The sequence below is a fragment of the Neltuma alba genome, unplaced genomic scaffold (genome assembly GCF_004799145.2).
Source record: "Neltuma alba isolate B1F8T4 unplaced genomic scaffold, ASM479914v2 tig00011881_pilon, whole genome shotgun sequence".
In the NCBI taxonomy this organism is placed as follows: domain Eukaryota; kingdom Viridiplantae; phylum Streptophyta; class Magnoliopsida; order Fabales; family Fabaceae; genus Neltuma; species Neltuma alba.
The window spans coordinates 172,496-190,053 of NW_021636483.1; the positions used below are offsets into that span (position 1 = coordinate 172,496).

General features: G+C 31.4%; 1 protein-coding gene across 3 annotated transcripts; it reads right to left on the reverse strand.

Annotated features, from left to right (window-relative positions):
• Nucleotides 1–11,694: 11,694 nt before the first annotated feature.
• Nucleotides 11,695–17,072, reverse strand: LOC114718930 (4-hydroxy-tetrahydrodipicolinate reductase 2, chloroplastic-like). 3 transcript variants are annotated; one of them, XM_028904363.1, is made up of 9 exons: nucleotides 16,934–17,068; nucleotides 16,550–16,824; nucleotides 15,625–15,862; nucleotides 15,047–15,180; nucleotides 14,873–14,947; nucleotides 13,579–13,680; nucleotides 12,766–12,875; nucleotides 12,580–12,667; nucleotides 11,695–11,994 (listed from the first exon to the last, which is right to left on the reverse strand). In XM_028904363.1, exons 2-9 carry the CDS (start codon nucleotides 16,769–16,771, stop codon nucleotides 11,926–11,928), a joined length of 1,038 nt encoding a protein of 345 aa, XP_028760196.1. In that variant the 5' UTR covers nucleotides 16,772–16,824; nucleotides 16,934–17,068; the 3' UTR covers nucleotides 11,695–11,925. The 3 variants fall into 3 exon arrangements, with proteins under 3 accessions (XP_028760196.1, XP_028760195.1, XP_028760197.1); XM_028904362.1 differs by having other exon boundaries at nucleotides 16,930–17,068; XM_028904364.1 differs by lacking the exons at nucleotides 11,695–11,994; nucleotides 12,580–12,667; nucleotides 12,766–12,875 and adding an exon at nucleotides 12,890–13,079 and having other exon boundaries at nucleotides 16,930–17,072.
• Nucleotides 17,073–17,558: the final 486 nt, after the last annotated feature.

Below are 17,558 nucleotides of genomic sequence, written 5' to 3' on the forward strand. Positions count from 1 at the left end.
GGCCGGCCACTCAGAGAGAGAGAGAGAGAGAGAGAGAGAGAGAGAGAGATGAAGGAGAGAAATCAAAGAAGAACCAGAAGACCGTGTAAATGTGTATGTTGGTTAATATTTGAAGTTGGTCTGAGGTTTGAAAGAGCTATTTGTAGTGTGGTGTGGTGTGGTGTGGTTATGGTGTCGAAAGGTTAATTGCCGTATATGGAAAGGATGGGTTGGCCAAGAAAGATGAAGACACATATTTATGGCATCGAACAGACGAACACGACGCTTCAACCATCACCCCGACTTTTACTAGCTAGTAATTATATTTAATTATTAACTTGCAGATTATCACAAATTAATTAGACTAATAAATTTAATATTAGTGTTTTTCCTGTTAAATAAAAATTTATTAGATGACCTGATGAGTCTCAAGCTCACTATAAAGATCATGAAGACTTTTATAGCTAAAGTGTAAAAAGATTCAAATCGAAGTTGGATCATTTAACCAATATAATTTTCATCGGGTTAAATTAGTTTTGCATTCAAGAGATAATTAATGATCATTACTTGTAATGATTTTGAACAAAAACCCATCAATATAATGTGGTCCTACTACAAAACTCATGTGATAAGACTTTGTACAAGGTGTCAACAAAAAATTGCTCTGAGATAATGAGTGTCAACGCAGTGTATTTCCACTGTCTAATCTGATAAATTCTTACTGTTAATTAACTAATATATATTATTATATTATTATGTCTATTTAGAAGCTTTTTAAACTAAGTTAACATTTATTAAATTTATCTAATTAATCAAAGAATGGAAAGCTCCACCGCTCCCCCCCCCCACACGCACAGAGAGAGAGAAAGAGAGAGAGAGAGAGCGAAGAGAGGGTTGAAGGAGCGTAAAAGAAGGGTCCAAGTCTTCATGTATGGGAAAAAGGGAAGAGTGAGATGAAAAAGGATGGGTAGTGAGAGTGAAAGTGACTTAGTGAGTGATAATTTTAATTTTATGAGAGAGGATGAGAGTGACCTTCAATCTGTTCTTTCACCCAGAAAGCTTTCAAGTTTTCAACACTGCGAGCAAAACCACAACTACATTTTTGCTTCTTCTGGGATTCTCAGTTCTGGCTTTTACTCTTTCAATTACCCTCCATTTCTTTACTTTTTCTCTTTACGTCCTTTTTCCATATATGTGTTCCGGAATTCATTGCCATTATTCATAGATTTTTACTCCTATCTTGTTAGAAAGATTTTTATAATGTATATATTGAATTTTAAACTCATTAGAGTCAAAACAAGTTTCATGTTTTGAATTATACTTCATCTATTAATAAGATTTTCAGTTCTCACTAGCGGAATTCAGCTCATGCCCTTATAGAGTATCGATCATGTTTTTATGGACTTAATTTTTACTCCCTCTAATTTTGAAGTATAAAAGTTTAATAAACTAATTTTGCAGGTATTAAGAAAATTAGTTAAGTTAATTTTGTGTGAAAAAATGTTGATTTCCCCAACAAAGTATTCATTCTAGTCATTTGAATCGAAAATTACTCCATTGAAAGATTTTGTTAGATATTATAAAATTAGGAGATAAATTAAATTTGGATCTTGCAAATTTAGGATCAAAGAACAAGCTTCTCTACTTACCTTTATAATTAAGATTAGAGCGGGAGTATAATATATCAGCTCGTGCGCTAAAGTGAAATGATCATACCTTGAAACTTGGGTAAAATAAAGTCCAAGTGATAGTAAATCTTTAACAAACTTTCTCCTTAGTAAGAGGCTTTTTATCTTTTTCCCTTTTTACTGCATACATTTAAAAAAAAAAAAGGAAAAATGAAAGAAAAGCATATGTTGATTTTGATAGATTTTAACTTGTTAAAATCATTACAAAAAAAGTAATTAGCTTGATTTATTTTTCTTTTTGAAATTCAACAAACATTTTATTATTATTTTCCCAATGAAAAAAACTAAGCTTTGGTGTTACGTGCTGAATGGGGTTCTCTCACCACGTGACGTCTTGATCATGATCTTCAATTTTGAAATTAATTAAATTAAATTATTAGCTGTAATCCTTTCGGCAATTTATATGCAAGTCACTTTCATTATGTTCATTCCTCTCTCTCTCCCCTCCCATTCCTGTACTTTGATTTTGATGGTCCTGCTGCTAATTTTGAAAATCTTAAATTAACTTTCATTTTAAAGAGTCTTTTCATTAAATGTTTTACATAATGGCCATTATTTGTACCCACAGTTTTAGATGTTCAAAAGTCCTATGGACTCATCATTAGTGGAACATATCTTTTATATATGTTATTTTCTTGTAAATATTTATAAAATGTAATAAGTTTTCATCGTACATTTTTGGGGCCAACATTGATTGTACATTCGTATACTACCTCTTTTTATTTGATGAGGAAAATGCTCAAGTTTTCACAAGATTTCGGAAGAGTGTTACTAAAAGTTTTGTACATTGTACTCAAAACATGCTTATAACTAAAGAATAGTAATCTAGAGTCAAAAGAATGAATTTTGATATGTTGTTTTGGAATTTTGAAATTCTTATTAAACTTCAAGAAGAATTGTGAGTTTACACGAGAATTCGAAACAGTGAAAGTTCATGCATTTCACTTAAAACATGCTTATGACCCAAGAATTAGTAATCGGGGCTTGAATGAATGAATCCATCTTAAAAGGGAGAACTTTTTTTTTTTTAAGGTTACAAGAAACACCACTACAAAGTTTTGTAATAATAAATTATAACGCATAAAATGATAACAAATTTTAACTGCTCACTTGTTATTAAAACTTTTTAGTAATTATATTTATTTTTTAAAATTTCACAACAATTCTTCTATTTTAAAATGTCATTAGGAATTTTGAATTCTTATTAAAGGTGAGGGGATGCATAGACAGTGTTAAACCACTTAGACCAATTACTATTTGGTTAATAATAATAATATTCATGTTATTATTTTAGAATGATTATTTTGAAGGTATACTACGTACTAGATAGGACACTGGTTCATCCATCACAAGTACTATAAATTTTTTCCAGCTATACATAAAATAAAATTGAGGCACGCATAATTGGATGCATTTTTAGCTCAAATTTCACATTATATTTTAAATTATTTTAAAATATATATTCTTTCATTCGTAAGTAATATGAATGTTATGAATTTCTGACGTCATTCACAATTTTTTTGGTGCCATTCTTAATTCAAACCACTACATCCTCCTCATCATTGGACCATATTTAATTTAATGATTTATTATGTTAAATATCAGTTTAATGTCATTTTTCATATAATGAAAATTATTTATTCAAGTTAATACATTTGAGAATAATAATGTTTTCCAAATTAAAAGTCTCTTGCGTGCCGTTATGAGACAGCTTTAATTTGCGTTTGAGGAATAAGAATCATGAACAATTTGTTCTTAACTAAGTCCACATGTTTTATTTGACTAAGTTGCATGAACATTTATTGGTATTCTCAATTCCCACCTATCCATTTGGACAGAGAAATATAAATATAAATATGAATACAAATATATATGGATTAGTGTAAAATATAAATAGTAAGAGGACTATTTTCAGATTTTGTGCGATATATATAGATTATTATTTTTAATACAAGATTTGAGTTTAGTTCTTTAAATTTAAGAAAGCATATTTTTAGCCTTTTAACTTTAAAATCATTAGTTTTAAATGATGATTTTTTGTAACAATTATAATGGTTTTAAAAATTAAACTTAGCATGTTAGCATTTGAGAATGCTTCATTTAATATTCAATATCTTAATATTATTATTTTTTTGTTAACTTTTTTGGTTAAAAGACTAAAAGTATACTTTTTAAGGTTAAAAAATTAAAAATATATTTTAACCTGTTAGTTGTATTAATAAAAATGCGGACATTGAAATTTTAAATGTTAACAAAATATTGATATATTAAGCATACTTTTCTAAAAATAATAATAATAGTTATTTCGAAAAAGTATAATTTGAGACTCTCAATATTACGGTTCGAGGATGAAAACTTACATTATAAAATTAACAAGTTAAATTAAAATCTTCCATAAAATTGGATAATAAAATTAAAGGTGCACTTTGCTTTCACCCAAAAAAAAAAGTTGCACTTTTGCTGCCTAAATATCATCTTTCTCTACTTTTTCCCCTCCATTTATTTTAGTTTGAAACGTAATTCTGGTCTGGACATGTCTTGTAATGTTAAATAAGTTCCTGATTGAGAAAGCAGTCACACATTGTGTTTGAATCTCAATTAACCCCTTTCATTTTCCTTGACAATTATCTTATGCTTTATCTGATTTATTTGTTAATCATGCATCACAATAGTAACTTCCATTAAAGTTTATGTTCCGTCACCTAACCATTAAGTAACTTTATGCTATATTCGGTCTTAAATATAAAACCTAATTTATTAAATCTTTATATTTAATATTGGAAGCAATATAATCAAATTCAGTCACGTTACACATGCACAAGTTAAACCAGTAAGATCAAATACATACGTGTTGCTTATATATAAGCAACTTGTAATAATTAAAAAAATTATATATATATGTGTGTGTGTGTGTGATCGAATAGCATGAAAATGTATTTTCAACGTTCAGCATTCTTTTTGTTAATAATAATATGACAAAGAACTAAAAACATGTTTTATAAAATTAAGAGACAAAAAACCTTATATAAAATTAGCTGACCAAAGATATACTTTTCCATAGCAATAATGCTTGAGAATGTTTCTCTATTTAATGTAAAATGTTCATTTGTATATAAAAAAATTAATATGTATGTGTGATTAAAAACCGCTTTTTTATGTCTCTTTCACAAATTATACATAACCAAATGAGGATTGAATCCAGAAATAATTCAAAATTTCAAATAATATTTTCCGAAAAAATTTCAAATAATCAATCACACAAAAACAAACAGAAAGTTCTGAAATTTCATGTTTGAATCAAAGTCATCCATGAAAACTACTTCGCTCTTAAATGTGTTACAGGCTCACAACTTCTTCTTCTTCTTCTTCTTCTTCTTGTTTTTTTTTTTTTGACAGATAGGCTTACAGCTTCTTAGAGATGCTCCTTTGAACCTGTTTATATAATAGAGAAAGAATTTTTCCCCCCTATTGATAAGTCATATCATTAAATTTTTCACATACATAAATATATAATTATATCCCTTTATTCATTATTTGTATCTTACATAAAGGATTAAAGTGAGCATAATTTCAGGGTTTCTAACATTCATTTAATCTTTATTCGATGGGGCCACAGCTAGAGCCATTAATTAATTAAGCCATTAATTAATTAAGTTTCCATTATTAACCTCGCTATCTTATCTTCATTCAGTGAATGGAGGAACATTAAGCAAAATATCCAATTAATTGTTTCCCACATGTTACTAAACAGAAGTAAGCATTAATTAAATTGCACGAAATTCCTATAAATTTTTAGCCTTATAAATATAATCTCTAATTACTTTTTAAAAATCGACAACAAAAATTTTTTCCAAACTTTTGCAGATAAAATTTGTCAGAACATTAACATTATTGCATCTCTTCTTATATTGTCATCAATCCCTTCATTATTTCACAAACTAATAAGCTCAACAATATGTTAATGATGATATACTCCTTTTAAGGGGTAATTATATCTACCAATGTAAAATTTATATTAAGAGACTCATTGACGGGATTAAAAAGTTAGAGAAATTATATATGCAAATTTAACCTACTTTTAACATTAAATTATATCATATAGTTAAAGTATCCTTAGTTCTTATTATATTATTGTATCTTCTTTTAATAATCTTGAAAGGAATTTTTTTTAATGCTTACATTATTATTAGTATTGGGGTGTGCATGTGTTCAAAGAAGACTCCAAATGAATAGATATCCATATATCCAATAATTCCCTGTTAATAAAGGAAATTTACATAAAAAATCTAAGCGCATATATATACATATATATTGATGTGAAGGAGAAATCACAGAGGGGATCATCATGTTAAATAATGGGCAAAGTCCAGGAGGGTCAAAATTTGGCCTAGCATGAAAATTCACATTATTATATAACCCATAGAGGAAAATATAAAGGCAAGACAAGAAATGAGTGTATGGGCAAAGAAAGGAATGAAAAGCAATAATAATAATAATGCTGAAATGTCCCCACCATTTTCTGTAATATTCTGTGGAGTGATTGGTACGTAGTACCATATATGAAATTATTCGTCAAAAAATTTAAGAATGGAGACCCACTTACAATTAATCAATCATAACAACTCTATTATACACCCCCTTCTCTCTCAATTTCCAATTTCCTTTTTACTCTTACCAATTAAATGCAATGAGTTGTTTTCTAGGTACAACGATTTTTTTTTTTGACCTGCTAGGTACAACGAATTTGAAACATGGTCTGTTTCATATCTTGTTCTAGTTGATTTTAAACTTTTTATATATACTCCCTCTCTCTTCGGTGATAAATCTAAGAGGTAAATAGCTAATTTACAGAGATTAAGAAATTAGCAGAAATAGTTTTTTTCATAAGAAATGTGTATTGATTGTTTTAAGGGAGAATTATTGTGAGATCCTAGATAAAAAAAAAATAATTACTAAAAACTTTCAATGACAAATGAGCAATTGAAACCTGTTGTTATTTTCTGTTCTAGCATTTGTCATTACAAGCTGTTCAGTTGTTACGGAATTTTTTTGTGAATATATTCCTTCCATGAGATCTTATTGCAATTCCCTCTTTTTAAAATAGATTTCTTTTTAATCATTTGCATTGGATGCCCCTTCATAATAATAATAGAAAAACTCATTATCACCTGCAATCAATAAGGAGAGTTGAGGGGGGGAAAATTATAAGTTTGGGAGAGAAAGTAAATTGTTAAGACCAAAGCAAACATTTCAACTGGCTTTTACATTTATGACATATGCACATAAAAGTCATATCGGTCAGGTTGAGTGGAAAATATTTAATTATCTTTAAGTGAATTTGAGAATTCAGATTTTGTAGGTCAACAAAGTCTCATGTAAGAGAGCTATGAGTTTAATAATATTCGAATATGATTCACTAGGATAGATTCCAACATAAATCTGTCAAAAATATAGTTGTATGCACTGAGGTGCGTCTAGAAATATTGTAAGGAAGAAAAGGACCTACATAAAAGAAAATATCTATATATTCGTTAATTATTTATAGCAAAACAAGTTTGGGATTCACTTGGTCAAAAGAATAATATTCTTATATTTACATGGTTGCAAAGAATTACTTCAATCATGTGATAAAGTGATTTGCAAGTCGTGTGTGTGTGATTTGAAGTACGTAAAAATGCATTCTATGAATATAATATATTTTAAATTAAAAATTTTCTCTTGATGTAGCATCCGAGAAAAATAAAACTCAGATATAAAAGGCGGTAGGAATATCATCTTCTGGTGAAAGGAATTTCAATGTAATTTCACATCTACAACAACCAAATTTATAACATTAATTCATGCCCGATACTTTGAATGCAAAACCAATATTTGATATATTGTAGGTTTGTGATTCTGCAATTTTACTATTTCTGATGAACCTTATTAAATGCAGGATGGTTGGCTATATGCCATGTTTGATCAGAAAGTGCAAGTTTGATCCAATATTCTAAGTCTATATATTGTAGACTTTGTGACTTCACATCACACAAAAGGAAATTTGAATAATAGAAATTTATTATTGTTTGAGGACCACAATGTGATTGTGATATAACCTAGTAGAAAGCTAGGGTTTGAAAATAATCCTTTGAATATTGATTAATATAATGATGATGGTGCCTGGAATTTGGGTGAGAGCAATCATCTTCTCCTTGACAAAATAAAAAATATTTACGGAATAAATGTCCCTGCCAGGAACCTTGGGACCCAAGCTAGAAAGCAATAACATAGAGATGCACTACATACATCTTTAATTTTTTTAATTGAATTTTAGGACATACTCTATATAAGTTAATTAACATCACTTTTTAACCTAAAACCTTCAAATATTAGGTTTATGATGAGCTTTATCTTTGCTTATATGTCTTGGATTTTTTATCGAACACTAAACCTCAACACACAAAGTAATTCTTGTTATCCCCTAAAGTATTCAAAGAGAAAGAAGTGAAATTGATGCTCTTATTAGTTCATAATATGTAGTGTTTACATAGACACACACACACACACACAGCTAATGCTGTGGGTCGCGTATAGGATGACAGCAGAAATAGACACAATATATATATAGCTGTCGCATGATAGCAAAATATATATAGCTGTGTAAAAAAGAGTAGTTAGACTGGCCTTAGAATTAGTTTAGATTGGTTCTAAAAGTAAAAGTCAGGTCTAGGAAGTCATATTGTGATCACAAAAAAATTTAAAAACTATAAACTAGTTACATATAAAAAAAAATATTAATTATAGTTGTGCTGATATTTGATTAAGATTTGATCTTTTAGACATGATTAATAGTGTGAATCTAAGCCCCCAGAAAATCACATTATAAGAGTTACCTCCAATTATTAAACTCGACAACGTTTCAATTTAATCTAATAATACAAAATACCACATAATTAAATATGTGAAAAAAAAAAATATTACAGTTGTGAAGTAATATTCAAAACCCTAGAAATGCTAGTTCCAACCTAATTGTCTTCATTTGCAAACTCATAATAATGCGTATTATATTATTCGAAACTTGATGTTGAACTCTGTATGCGTGGGACCACAGTCTGCAGCATCCATGTGTTTTCCAAAACCCTAAAATTTGAATAAGGTGATGAAGAAGATGCCTTCTCTCAATGCAATGCTTTGTACCATAAATGGCAGACTCACCTATCAAAATCACTAAACCATTTTAAGAATATATAGCCTCATTACTATGAATTGAAACATTATTATTATTATTATTGCAATTCAAGAGTACTTTTTCTTCCCTTTTGATCCAAATTCATTCTCTAAAAAGTCTTCAAAACACCACCCCACGCGTTAGCTTAGTGCATTACAACTTTACTCCCAAAATGATATACATAAAAATCCAAGTTACTGATGTGGATTTATTTTGAAAGTAAGTTTCTTTGAAATGGAAATCTATAATTGGATGTGATGTGACAATAATCACTTTTGTCAATATCATATTAGTTAACACTAACCTCAACAAAGTGAGAAAACTACTAAAGAGACTTAATAAAAAGAAAAAATATAAGAATTTAATTAAAATAACATAACATTATAGGGACTTGTATACTGATTTCTTTCTATATTTATATATTGAAGGCAAACCTCTTACTCAATATTCAAGAACTAAGCCAGATAAATGATTAAAAGAAAAATATTTCTCCATCCTCCTAACTATATGAGCAAATGCATTTACACATAAATATGATGAGGTGAAGCAAACATGTTTGTGTGCCATTCTAAATTACATAACAGAGATAAGAGATATTTGTGATCTCAGTATTATCATTTCCATTTCTCTACAAAGTGTACGTCAGGATAGATATTGAATGGCCAAATTAATGAGCTGGTACACTAACCTCTTATATTGCTATCACATTCTTCCTCCTTTTTGCTGGTCTAATCCTATAAGGAAATTAGCCAAATCACTCACCCTTATCTTCTCATTAATTTTCTTTGTATTTCAATCCACTACCAACAGAATAATCTCATGTCCTCTCTCTCTCTCCCTCTCTCTCTATATGTGTATATATATATAAACTGTCATTATTACATAATTAGGCTTATTTACCACCTCATACTTGTTGGTTAAACAAAAAAGTGCAGAACATTTTTTTTATATGGTAAATCAATATTATTTTGATTATGTTAATTATTCTGGGATTCATACATTACATAAAGTTGAAAAAATATATTATACTTTGTAAAACTTATAAATAGTATTTTCTTTATGATTTTATATTTTACATAAGTGTTAATAGGTTTCCAAAAAAAAAAAAGTTATATACCGGTTAGATTATGCTGCAAAATAATGATACATGGGTTAGTACAAGATAAATATCAGAAACATTTAAATTGTTTACGCAGAAATCCTCTATTATTAGATGTCAGATTAGATATTTTTTCACATAGATTGATATTTTGTACGTAAGTCAGAATCTATGAAAACCAGAAGCAGAAAATGCTTTGTCTGGCTGCTAGAGTGAGGCATGGGCAGTGTCCTAATAAATAGGAATCAGAGCCACAAAAGAAGGTACTCTGCCATCAGCTGAAGTCTGAAGCGTCCTACTTTCCAGATTCCACAGAAATCAAACGCTCTTCTTTCTAAATAAACATTTTGAGAAATCTGTGTAAAAAGCGAATTGGCAGTTTGAAACCTTATCATGTTAGTCAATTTCTTAAGAGGAGATTTAGTCTTAAAAGTTTGACAAAAATTCTAAATTAAAGGAAGTTTGAAGCTTCATTGCCTTTAGTTTGAAGATTAATTAAGGTACCTTTAAGCGCTTTATTGTTGAGTTTTCCCAAAGATTTATTTGTTATTTAAGACACGACTGCTTTCTTTTTTTTTTCTTTAATTATTTTAATTGAAATTCAAGGTGAATTTCCCCATATTATTGACAACTTATTTCTAAAATATTCATGAGTTATTCGGATTTTGACAAGATTTTGTAATTGATTTTTGAATATTTACAACTTGCTTGAAGAGAAATTGACAATTAGAAATCTTAGAAGCGTTGACCATGGTTGCTAATGCCGAAACCCCGTCAAGGCGTCAACGTTTGCCCGAGCACTGAAATTGTGGTGAGTTTTTTTTAATAAATTAAAAAGTATTTTTTTGGGTACAAATTAAAAAGTATTTTAGTAATTAAACATCAAAATCAAAAAATTCAATTCAATTCTGGACCTAAAGCCTGCACTAAACACAATTCTGGACCAAAAGTTTTAGATTTCTCTGAGCCCATTATGCAATTACCGCTTTCAGTATCCTCGCACGATATGGTGATACGTTTAAGATCCACGTCTTCAATCATTTTCATGATGAACTCCAAATATATATATATATATATATATATATGGTTTAGTAATATCACCAAATAGGTATACATATATAAATACACACAAACACCCACACACGATTCATTACCCAAACCCATCCATGATATTTCAAATGACTTTTTCAAAACATGACAGGGGATGACAGTGAGGATCCATAGGCCGGGGACTATGAACAGAGATCGCCATGTTTATGGTGATTATGATTACCAATACAAATATTAGAAAAGTTCAGTTCAATGTTTATCAATTCGATGGATAAGTTAATTGAAGGATTTGTTTTTCAAAATCTATCTATATTTACCTGTGTTCCTCTCTCTCTCTCTCTCTCTCTATATATATATATATATATATATATATAACTTGTAAGAGAAAAATTTGTTCTTAAATATAAGTCACTTATAAGGTAAATAATGATTATTTTTCAACTTTATCCTTAGTGAATACAATAACAAAAATGAGAAAAAGTAGGACATCTTTTTTCAATACTTTCTTAACTATCATTAATTTAAGGCATTTTTTTGGTATGCAATAATGAGGTATAAGTATCTTGTATATAGGAACAAAGTGATATATATTACCAAAGTTATAGCAAGCTAAAACGAGGGATCTGTCGCTCAGCATCTTCTTACGATCATTTCGCAAATAGACATGGGAGAGAGCGCAATATAAATTTTACGCTTTTATTTATCAAACTGATCCAATATGTGGCTCTAACAAAGATAGGTCCGGCCATGGCCATGCAACCCAGGATGCTCACTAAGATTTTCTCAACGAAAAAGAAAGAAGAATGAGCAGAAAATGGAAAAGGGTTCGCATCTCGATTACCAAAATGTTGAATCTCTTCAAACAAGTTCCTAGATAAACATCCAGTGTCTTGGAGCAAAATTCATCGCATATTACCTTCTCGCAGGACATCAATCATATTGTATATTTTTTTGCTGTCCTTTGATTCTATCTGCATGAACAACAACAAAGCAAGAGGCCATCTATGTCATACTGTTATGAGAAAAACCCCATTTTAGATCCCTAAATGATAGATCAAATAGTAGGTCTGGTCCTCTACAAGTAAATCCTTTCGATTCAGTTCATCAATCATGCTTTATCTCGTCTCCGTGCAAAATTTAACATCAAACCTAGTATGCTGACTTGGACGCTATTTGTTTGTTTAGCTCCCTTAACTTTTGAATGGAATAGAAAAGACAACATTGCAAGCATTTTAACTACGCATGGATAAAGCATGCCCTGCCATACCTTGAGTTGAATGTTTTAATTAAAACGATGAAAGAATAAAATTCCTAAATGTAATGGTCACAAAAAGTTCTCATACTGTATCCAAGAACACTTCAGTGCAAAAGCTAATTTTACTGTGTAGTGCATTTCTTTTCTTTTTTTAAATTTCTAGAAACCATGCATTTTTTTTTTTTACTATGCTAACAAGGGGGGGGGGAATGAAACATCAATCAATCACATTTCATCAAGTGAAAGAAGCAGTACATTTAAAACAGACAAGATAAAAAATAGATAGTAGAAGAATCATCACCTTTTTGGCAAGGAAGATAACAGCATCAACAGTGCCCTCTGCATATATTGATCTACCGCAAACATTATGTTGAAACTCAAAGGAAACTCTGCAACAATTTCAAAGAGGAATAAATTAAGGAGAAGGAAAATATCAAGACATGTGAAACAAAAAATGAGAATGAAACTACAAGAGTTCATTTAATACGTTTGGTCTGGTGATGTCAAATGATACATATGAAATGCATGACCAGATAAGTGCTCCTCCGGCACTCCCACCATTTCAAGTTGCTGCTTCGGGTCCCTGATCAGTTGTATCTGAAAAATGGGGGGGTTGACATGTGAGAAACAATATTGCTTCCACATCAACACTCAACATTTTGGACGAATAATGGAACAATGAACCTTTCTCTTTTCCAGGGAATATAACTATGATTTTACTAAGCCAAAACTGGCCATTTTCATTTCATGTAAAGGTGACAGAGAGCAAGGATCCAGATCCGAGTGGACCAGATGGTCAACCTCGTCGTCGTCATGTCAGCAGCACATGTTTCAGAGATGAACAGGACTAAAGAGCATGACAAAGTATGCATGGGTCAGAATTAGAGAATTATTGTATTATAACCGACATTTCTGAAAACAGTAAGAATCAAGTAGTCAGAATTTTGGAAAACAAATGTTGTAGCTTAAAAAGGAGTCTTATTTATATGGAATTACCGATACCAGGGACGTGGGTAGCGACAAAGCCTCAATGAACTAACCCTCTAACATTTAAAGGGGAAAAGGCGCATAAAATTCATTTCAAAAATTATTCAGGGAACAGATGACGAAGCTTTCAGTTAAGATGCTCTGTACTCTGACAGGCTGTTTATTCAATGCACTACAACTGACACAAGGAGAAAGATCAATAAATTTGAACCATGCAAACAGAAAGCTCAGGAAGAAGAACAATGAGTATTAAGGTGAGTATCAGACCACACGATACTATAGCCCAATGAACCAGGAAATGTAATCTACATACCTGATCCTCGTCAAAGGGCACCCCCAATTTGTTGAAGCAAGAAATAACAGCCTTGGCAGTTCCAGATGCGTCAGCCTTGCTTGCTTGATGAGACTCCAATACCTAACATCTTGAAAGAATAGATCCAATTTAATAGCTCAATGAAAATATAATCACAACAGAGAGGAGTTAATTAGACCAAACATTATTTATTCAGAAGTAATTTATCCAATGATCTATTTATTAGCAGGTAAAAGCAAGATTTTCTCTCAAAAGTAGAATTCACTATGGGTACACCAGTCATAAACTATCAAGAACACTGCGCATTATATGCAATATCATGAATATATAAATAATTCTTCATATCTATGCCTTCCTAATACGTATCACATTTTGTACCTAGTTAATAGTAACTTCTAGAAGAACAGAAAAACTAGCCCACTTTCTAATTAGAAATAAGGACTGTGTTGAGAATTGACATTTCCAGACTTCTGATTAACAAGAATTCAGCTGCAAATTTTAGCACTATGATCGATTCAAATCTCGACCAGTTGCTAACCATTGCTTCTGGCCAAGTTTGAATGGAGAACCATGGCAGCTTTATCAGTTCTTATACTATCACAACGCACGGTTGTAATTAGTTTTTTTTTTTTGGCACACTTATTATTATTTACAGAAAACGAGATGGCATTAAAATCCAGTCGTGAAACAAATGAAGTAGTGAGATAAAGATTGATATTGAAAATATAAGTGGATTGACATAGCATAATAATGTATAGTAAGCAAATATAAGCACACAAGCAAACTCACCATACAGATACGATTTAACCATGAGAAATATATGGATGACAATAAATAAATTAAAACAATTGACTCTGTCTTAAAGTACCACCATCTTGCAAGGTCTAATTTCTTAAACTATGTCAATTTTTTTATGATTAAAGTAATTTAACTAATGAGAAATGAAATAAGGATGTCAAGACTTTGGAACACTTTGGTTATTTATTTGAGATTATTACTGAAATTCTGTTCTCCGCCCTACTCTTTCTCCATACCACCATACTTTCTATAATTTGTGTAATGTGTCTATAAACGGGGAAACCCCTCTCAGTGATGCTGATGAATTTCATTACAACTAAAATAGAAAGAGAAACTTGGGGAGAAAGAAAGCTTTCTTTCCCTCCTTCAGTTTCTCTTCAGGAGATAATAGAGACCTGTGTAGATGCATTCACCTACAGCCAGCAGTATCATCATTAAACAGTGATGCTTTAAATGCTACCCACCCCCAAAGATGTCAAAGAGGTGAAAGAATGACCTGCAGGGAATAGCCAGAGAAAGCTCCAGGAAATTGCTCGGCCATAATTTCCATAGCAGCAAGAAAAGCAACAACCTAAGGGAAAACGAGAATAGCAGCATAAGGATGACAAAAGACTTAGAGGTTAAAAACACAAAAGATTGGAAATGATTATGGGTCTTAAGTTTGACATACCTGTTTTCCCATTTGAGGGGATATCACTGCATACACATTTGAGTCTTTAACATTCTTATACAGCAGGTCCCTATCTCCACCAGTGGTCCCCATCACAAAGGGCACACCAAACTTACAGTATAACTCTGCATTACCTGCATGCGAGAAGAAAAGATTAATGGATGTATAAACTCATACATAAAACAGACTATAGACTATGAATAAAATGTCAAAATTGCGAATTAATGCCTCAGAAATCCAAATGTGTTACTCTAATGAAATTAACATTGCATGCATAAGATGTAAAGGCGAAGCAAAGATGAATTATCCCAACCCGTTAAATACAAGTTACTCAATTCCCATGTTTAAAATATCAAGAATCTCAAATATTTAAATTAAAAGGTTAAATTTTAGAGAGGCAGGGAGGGAGACTAAGAATAACGTATTAAGGACACATGACTCAGCATTCAAAAAATAGAGATTGCCTGTCTTTCCAAGCAACATGCAGTAATAAAGCTAGTGTAAGTGAGGGGATGAATAAAAATATTTTGGCACTCTCCACTGATCAGTTAACATGGCTCAAAGCTTCAAAAACATACCATTCACGGCGGAAGGAGCTGTGTAGTCCACAACAATCAAATTTGGATATTTATCAAGGACAGAAGCAAGACTGCTTTCCCTCTCAGAAGGGCCATGCACAAGAAACTCCTTTCCACTGATCTGAACAGTTCGTCCAGACTCCTCTTCAAGGCCAAATGACAATGGAACAACATACAGTCCAGCAGCTTCCGCTGCTTTAATGACAGCATTTCCCATCTTTCCAGTGCATGAATTTACCTGAATTGCATAAAGTCATCATAAATGCAAATTTACCCTGTAATCTGGGCAGTCATATGTCTAAATACAGGCAGGGCAACAGTGTGGCATCAATAAACAGAAATATATAGAGTAATGGCCCAATATTTATTAAAGAGAATCTGCAAAAGGTTTTTGTAATAAGCCACCGGCAAAGATTAAAATGATATAAAGCAGCCAGTAACTCGAGAGAGTTTACATGCTAAGACCCAGTCATTAGGTCCAAGTTCCAACACGTTTATCATTAAAATCATTCGGATAGAAAATGCTAACACTTGCAAATATATAAATGCAATCAGACGTTCGAGTAAGGTTGGAGCAGTCGGAAAATCTATATCGCATCGATGTTTTCTCGCAGAACCTCCTGAGTTTAATAAACACTTGAATTCATATTTCTTTTATGTTTGAAAGAACTAAACAAACCACTTACATAAGTACAATTCCAGTTTCCACTACCTACAGAGATGAAAAGAAACAGAGTGAAGCTGAAGTACAAAGGAACTAGGTTGCTTATCTCCCAGGAAGTAGTTATTCTTATGACCTCGCACCAGAAGGCAAGTTTCCTAAGAATATGTAAAACCAGTAACTTCATTGCTTGGGTCAACACTTGCCTGATGAAACATCTAAGCATCTAAGTGGCATTTAAATATGGGACCAGAAAGTAATCACCAATATAGGGAGCCCAACATCCTGGGGCGAAGGTGCAGACTTTTCAAGGAAGGTTTGAGCTGAAGATGAAGCTGCTATTGACATTAACGGCAGCATACGTGAACTCTTCTTCTGAGAAATGGGAATACTGCCCCAGCTACTACCGCCTCTTGAGCAGAACGCGAGGTGGTTCTGTTGCTTATGAAACGCATTGGTCGGAATTTTCAGAAGGGAAGTCGCCATTAACAACTGAAGCCGAGGTTGACCAGGGGTTTACACCGACTCCGAAAGAATTTCTAAAACAAAGCAAGAATAATCAAGCAGGTAACAGACGAAGCAGGGAACAAATTCAGATATATGTCACTGCATTTTGGGAGTAGAAAAGGCCCTAGAGTTCGAACCTACTTCACTACTAGCCCGAGAACAACCACACTGAGCTGACGACAATGGACGGCGCCGGACGGAGTGTGCAGTGTCTGATGAACGAAGAAAAATGGATCCGCTCGCTACTCAGTACTCACAGAGATTGTGTTTTGTTAGAGTTATAATTAATTTTAGGGTTATATGTATTATGTAGATGACAAAAAATCTTTTCAAAAAAACTTAGGGAGGATTTGGTATCGGCCGAAAATGAATTACTCCAAATACTAAATTCATATTTTTTCCATCGAAATTCATCTTATTAATTTACAACGTAAAAGGATTACTGCCTTTTCGCTATTTTTAAATTTTTTTATTAGTTATCCGTTGTTTAATATTCAACTCTTTTATACTAAATAATATTAAAAAATTTCATGTTAACTAAATACACATACATGTATGTAAGAACGTTAGGATAGCAGTTCAAAGTATTTATAAAATTAATAAAAATGTATATTTTGCAAATTTTTAAATCATATATAAATACATTAAACATGTGATTTCTTACAGATTATAGAAACATGAAAAAGTTAAGTTACATAAAAGAGTTATTCTAGTTGTTGGGAATTCTTTGTGCATGACTGCATGGTGTCCAGTTACTTATTTAATT

What these genes read in the sequence shown, in the direction of transcription:
- LOC114718930 (XM_028904363.1), bottom strand. Translation starts at nt 16,771, where the DNA reads ATGGCGACTTCCCTTCTGAAAATTCCGACCAATGCGTTTCATAAGCAA. An exon ending in ATGTTGGGCTCCCTATATTG is followed by an intron (nt 15,863 to 16,549) that starts GTGATTACTTTC and finishes TATGCAATTCAG; the next exon opens with GTAAATTCATGCACTGGAAA. An exon ending in TTGACATCACCAGACCAAAC is followed by an intron (nt 12,668 to 12,765) that starts GTATTAAATGAA and finishes AAATTGTTGCAG; the next exon opens with AGTTTCCTTTGAGTTTCAAC.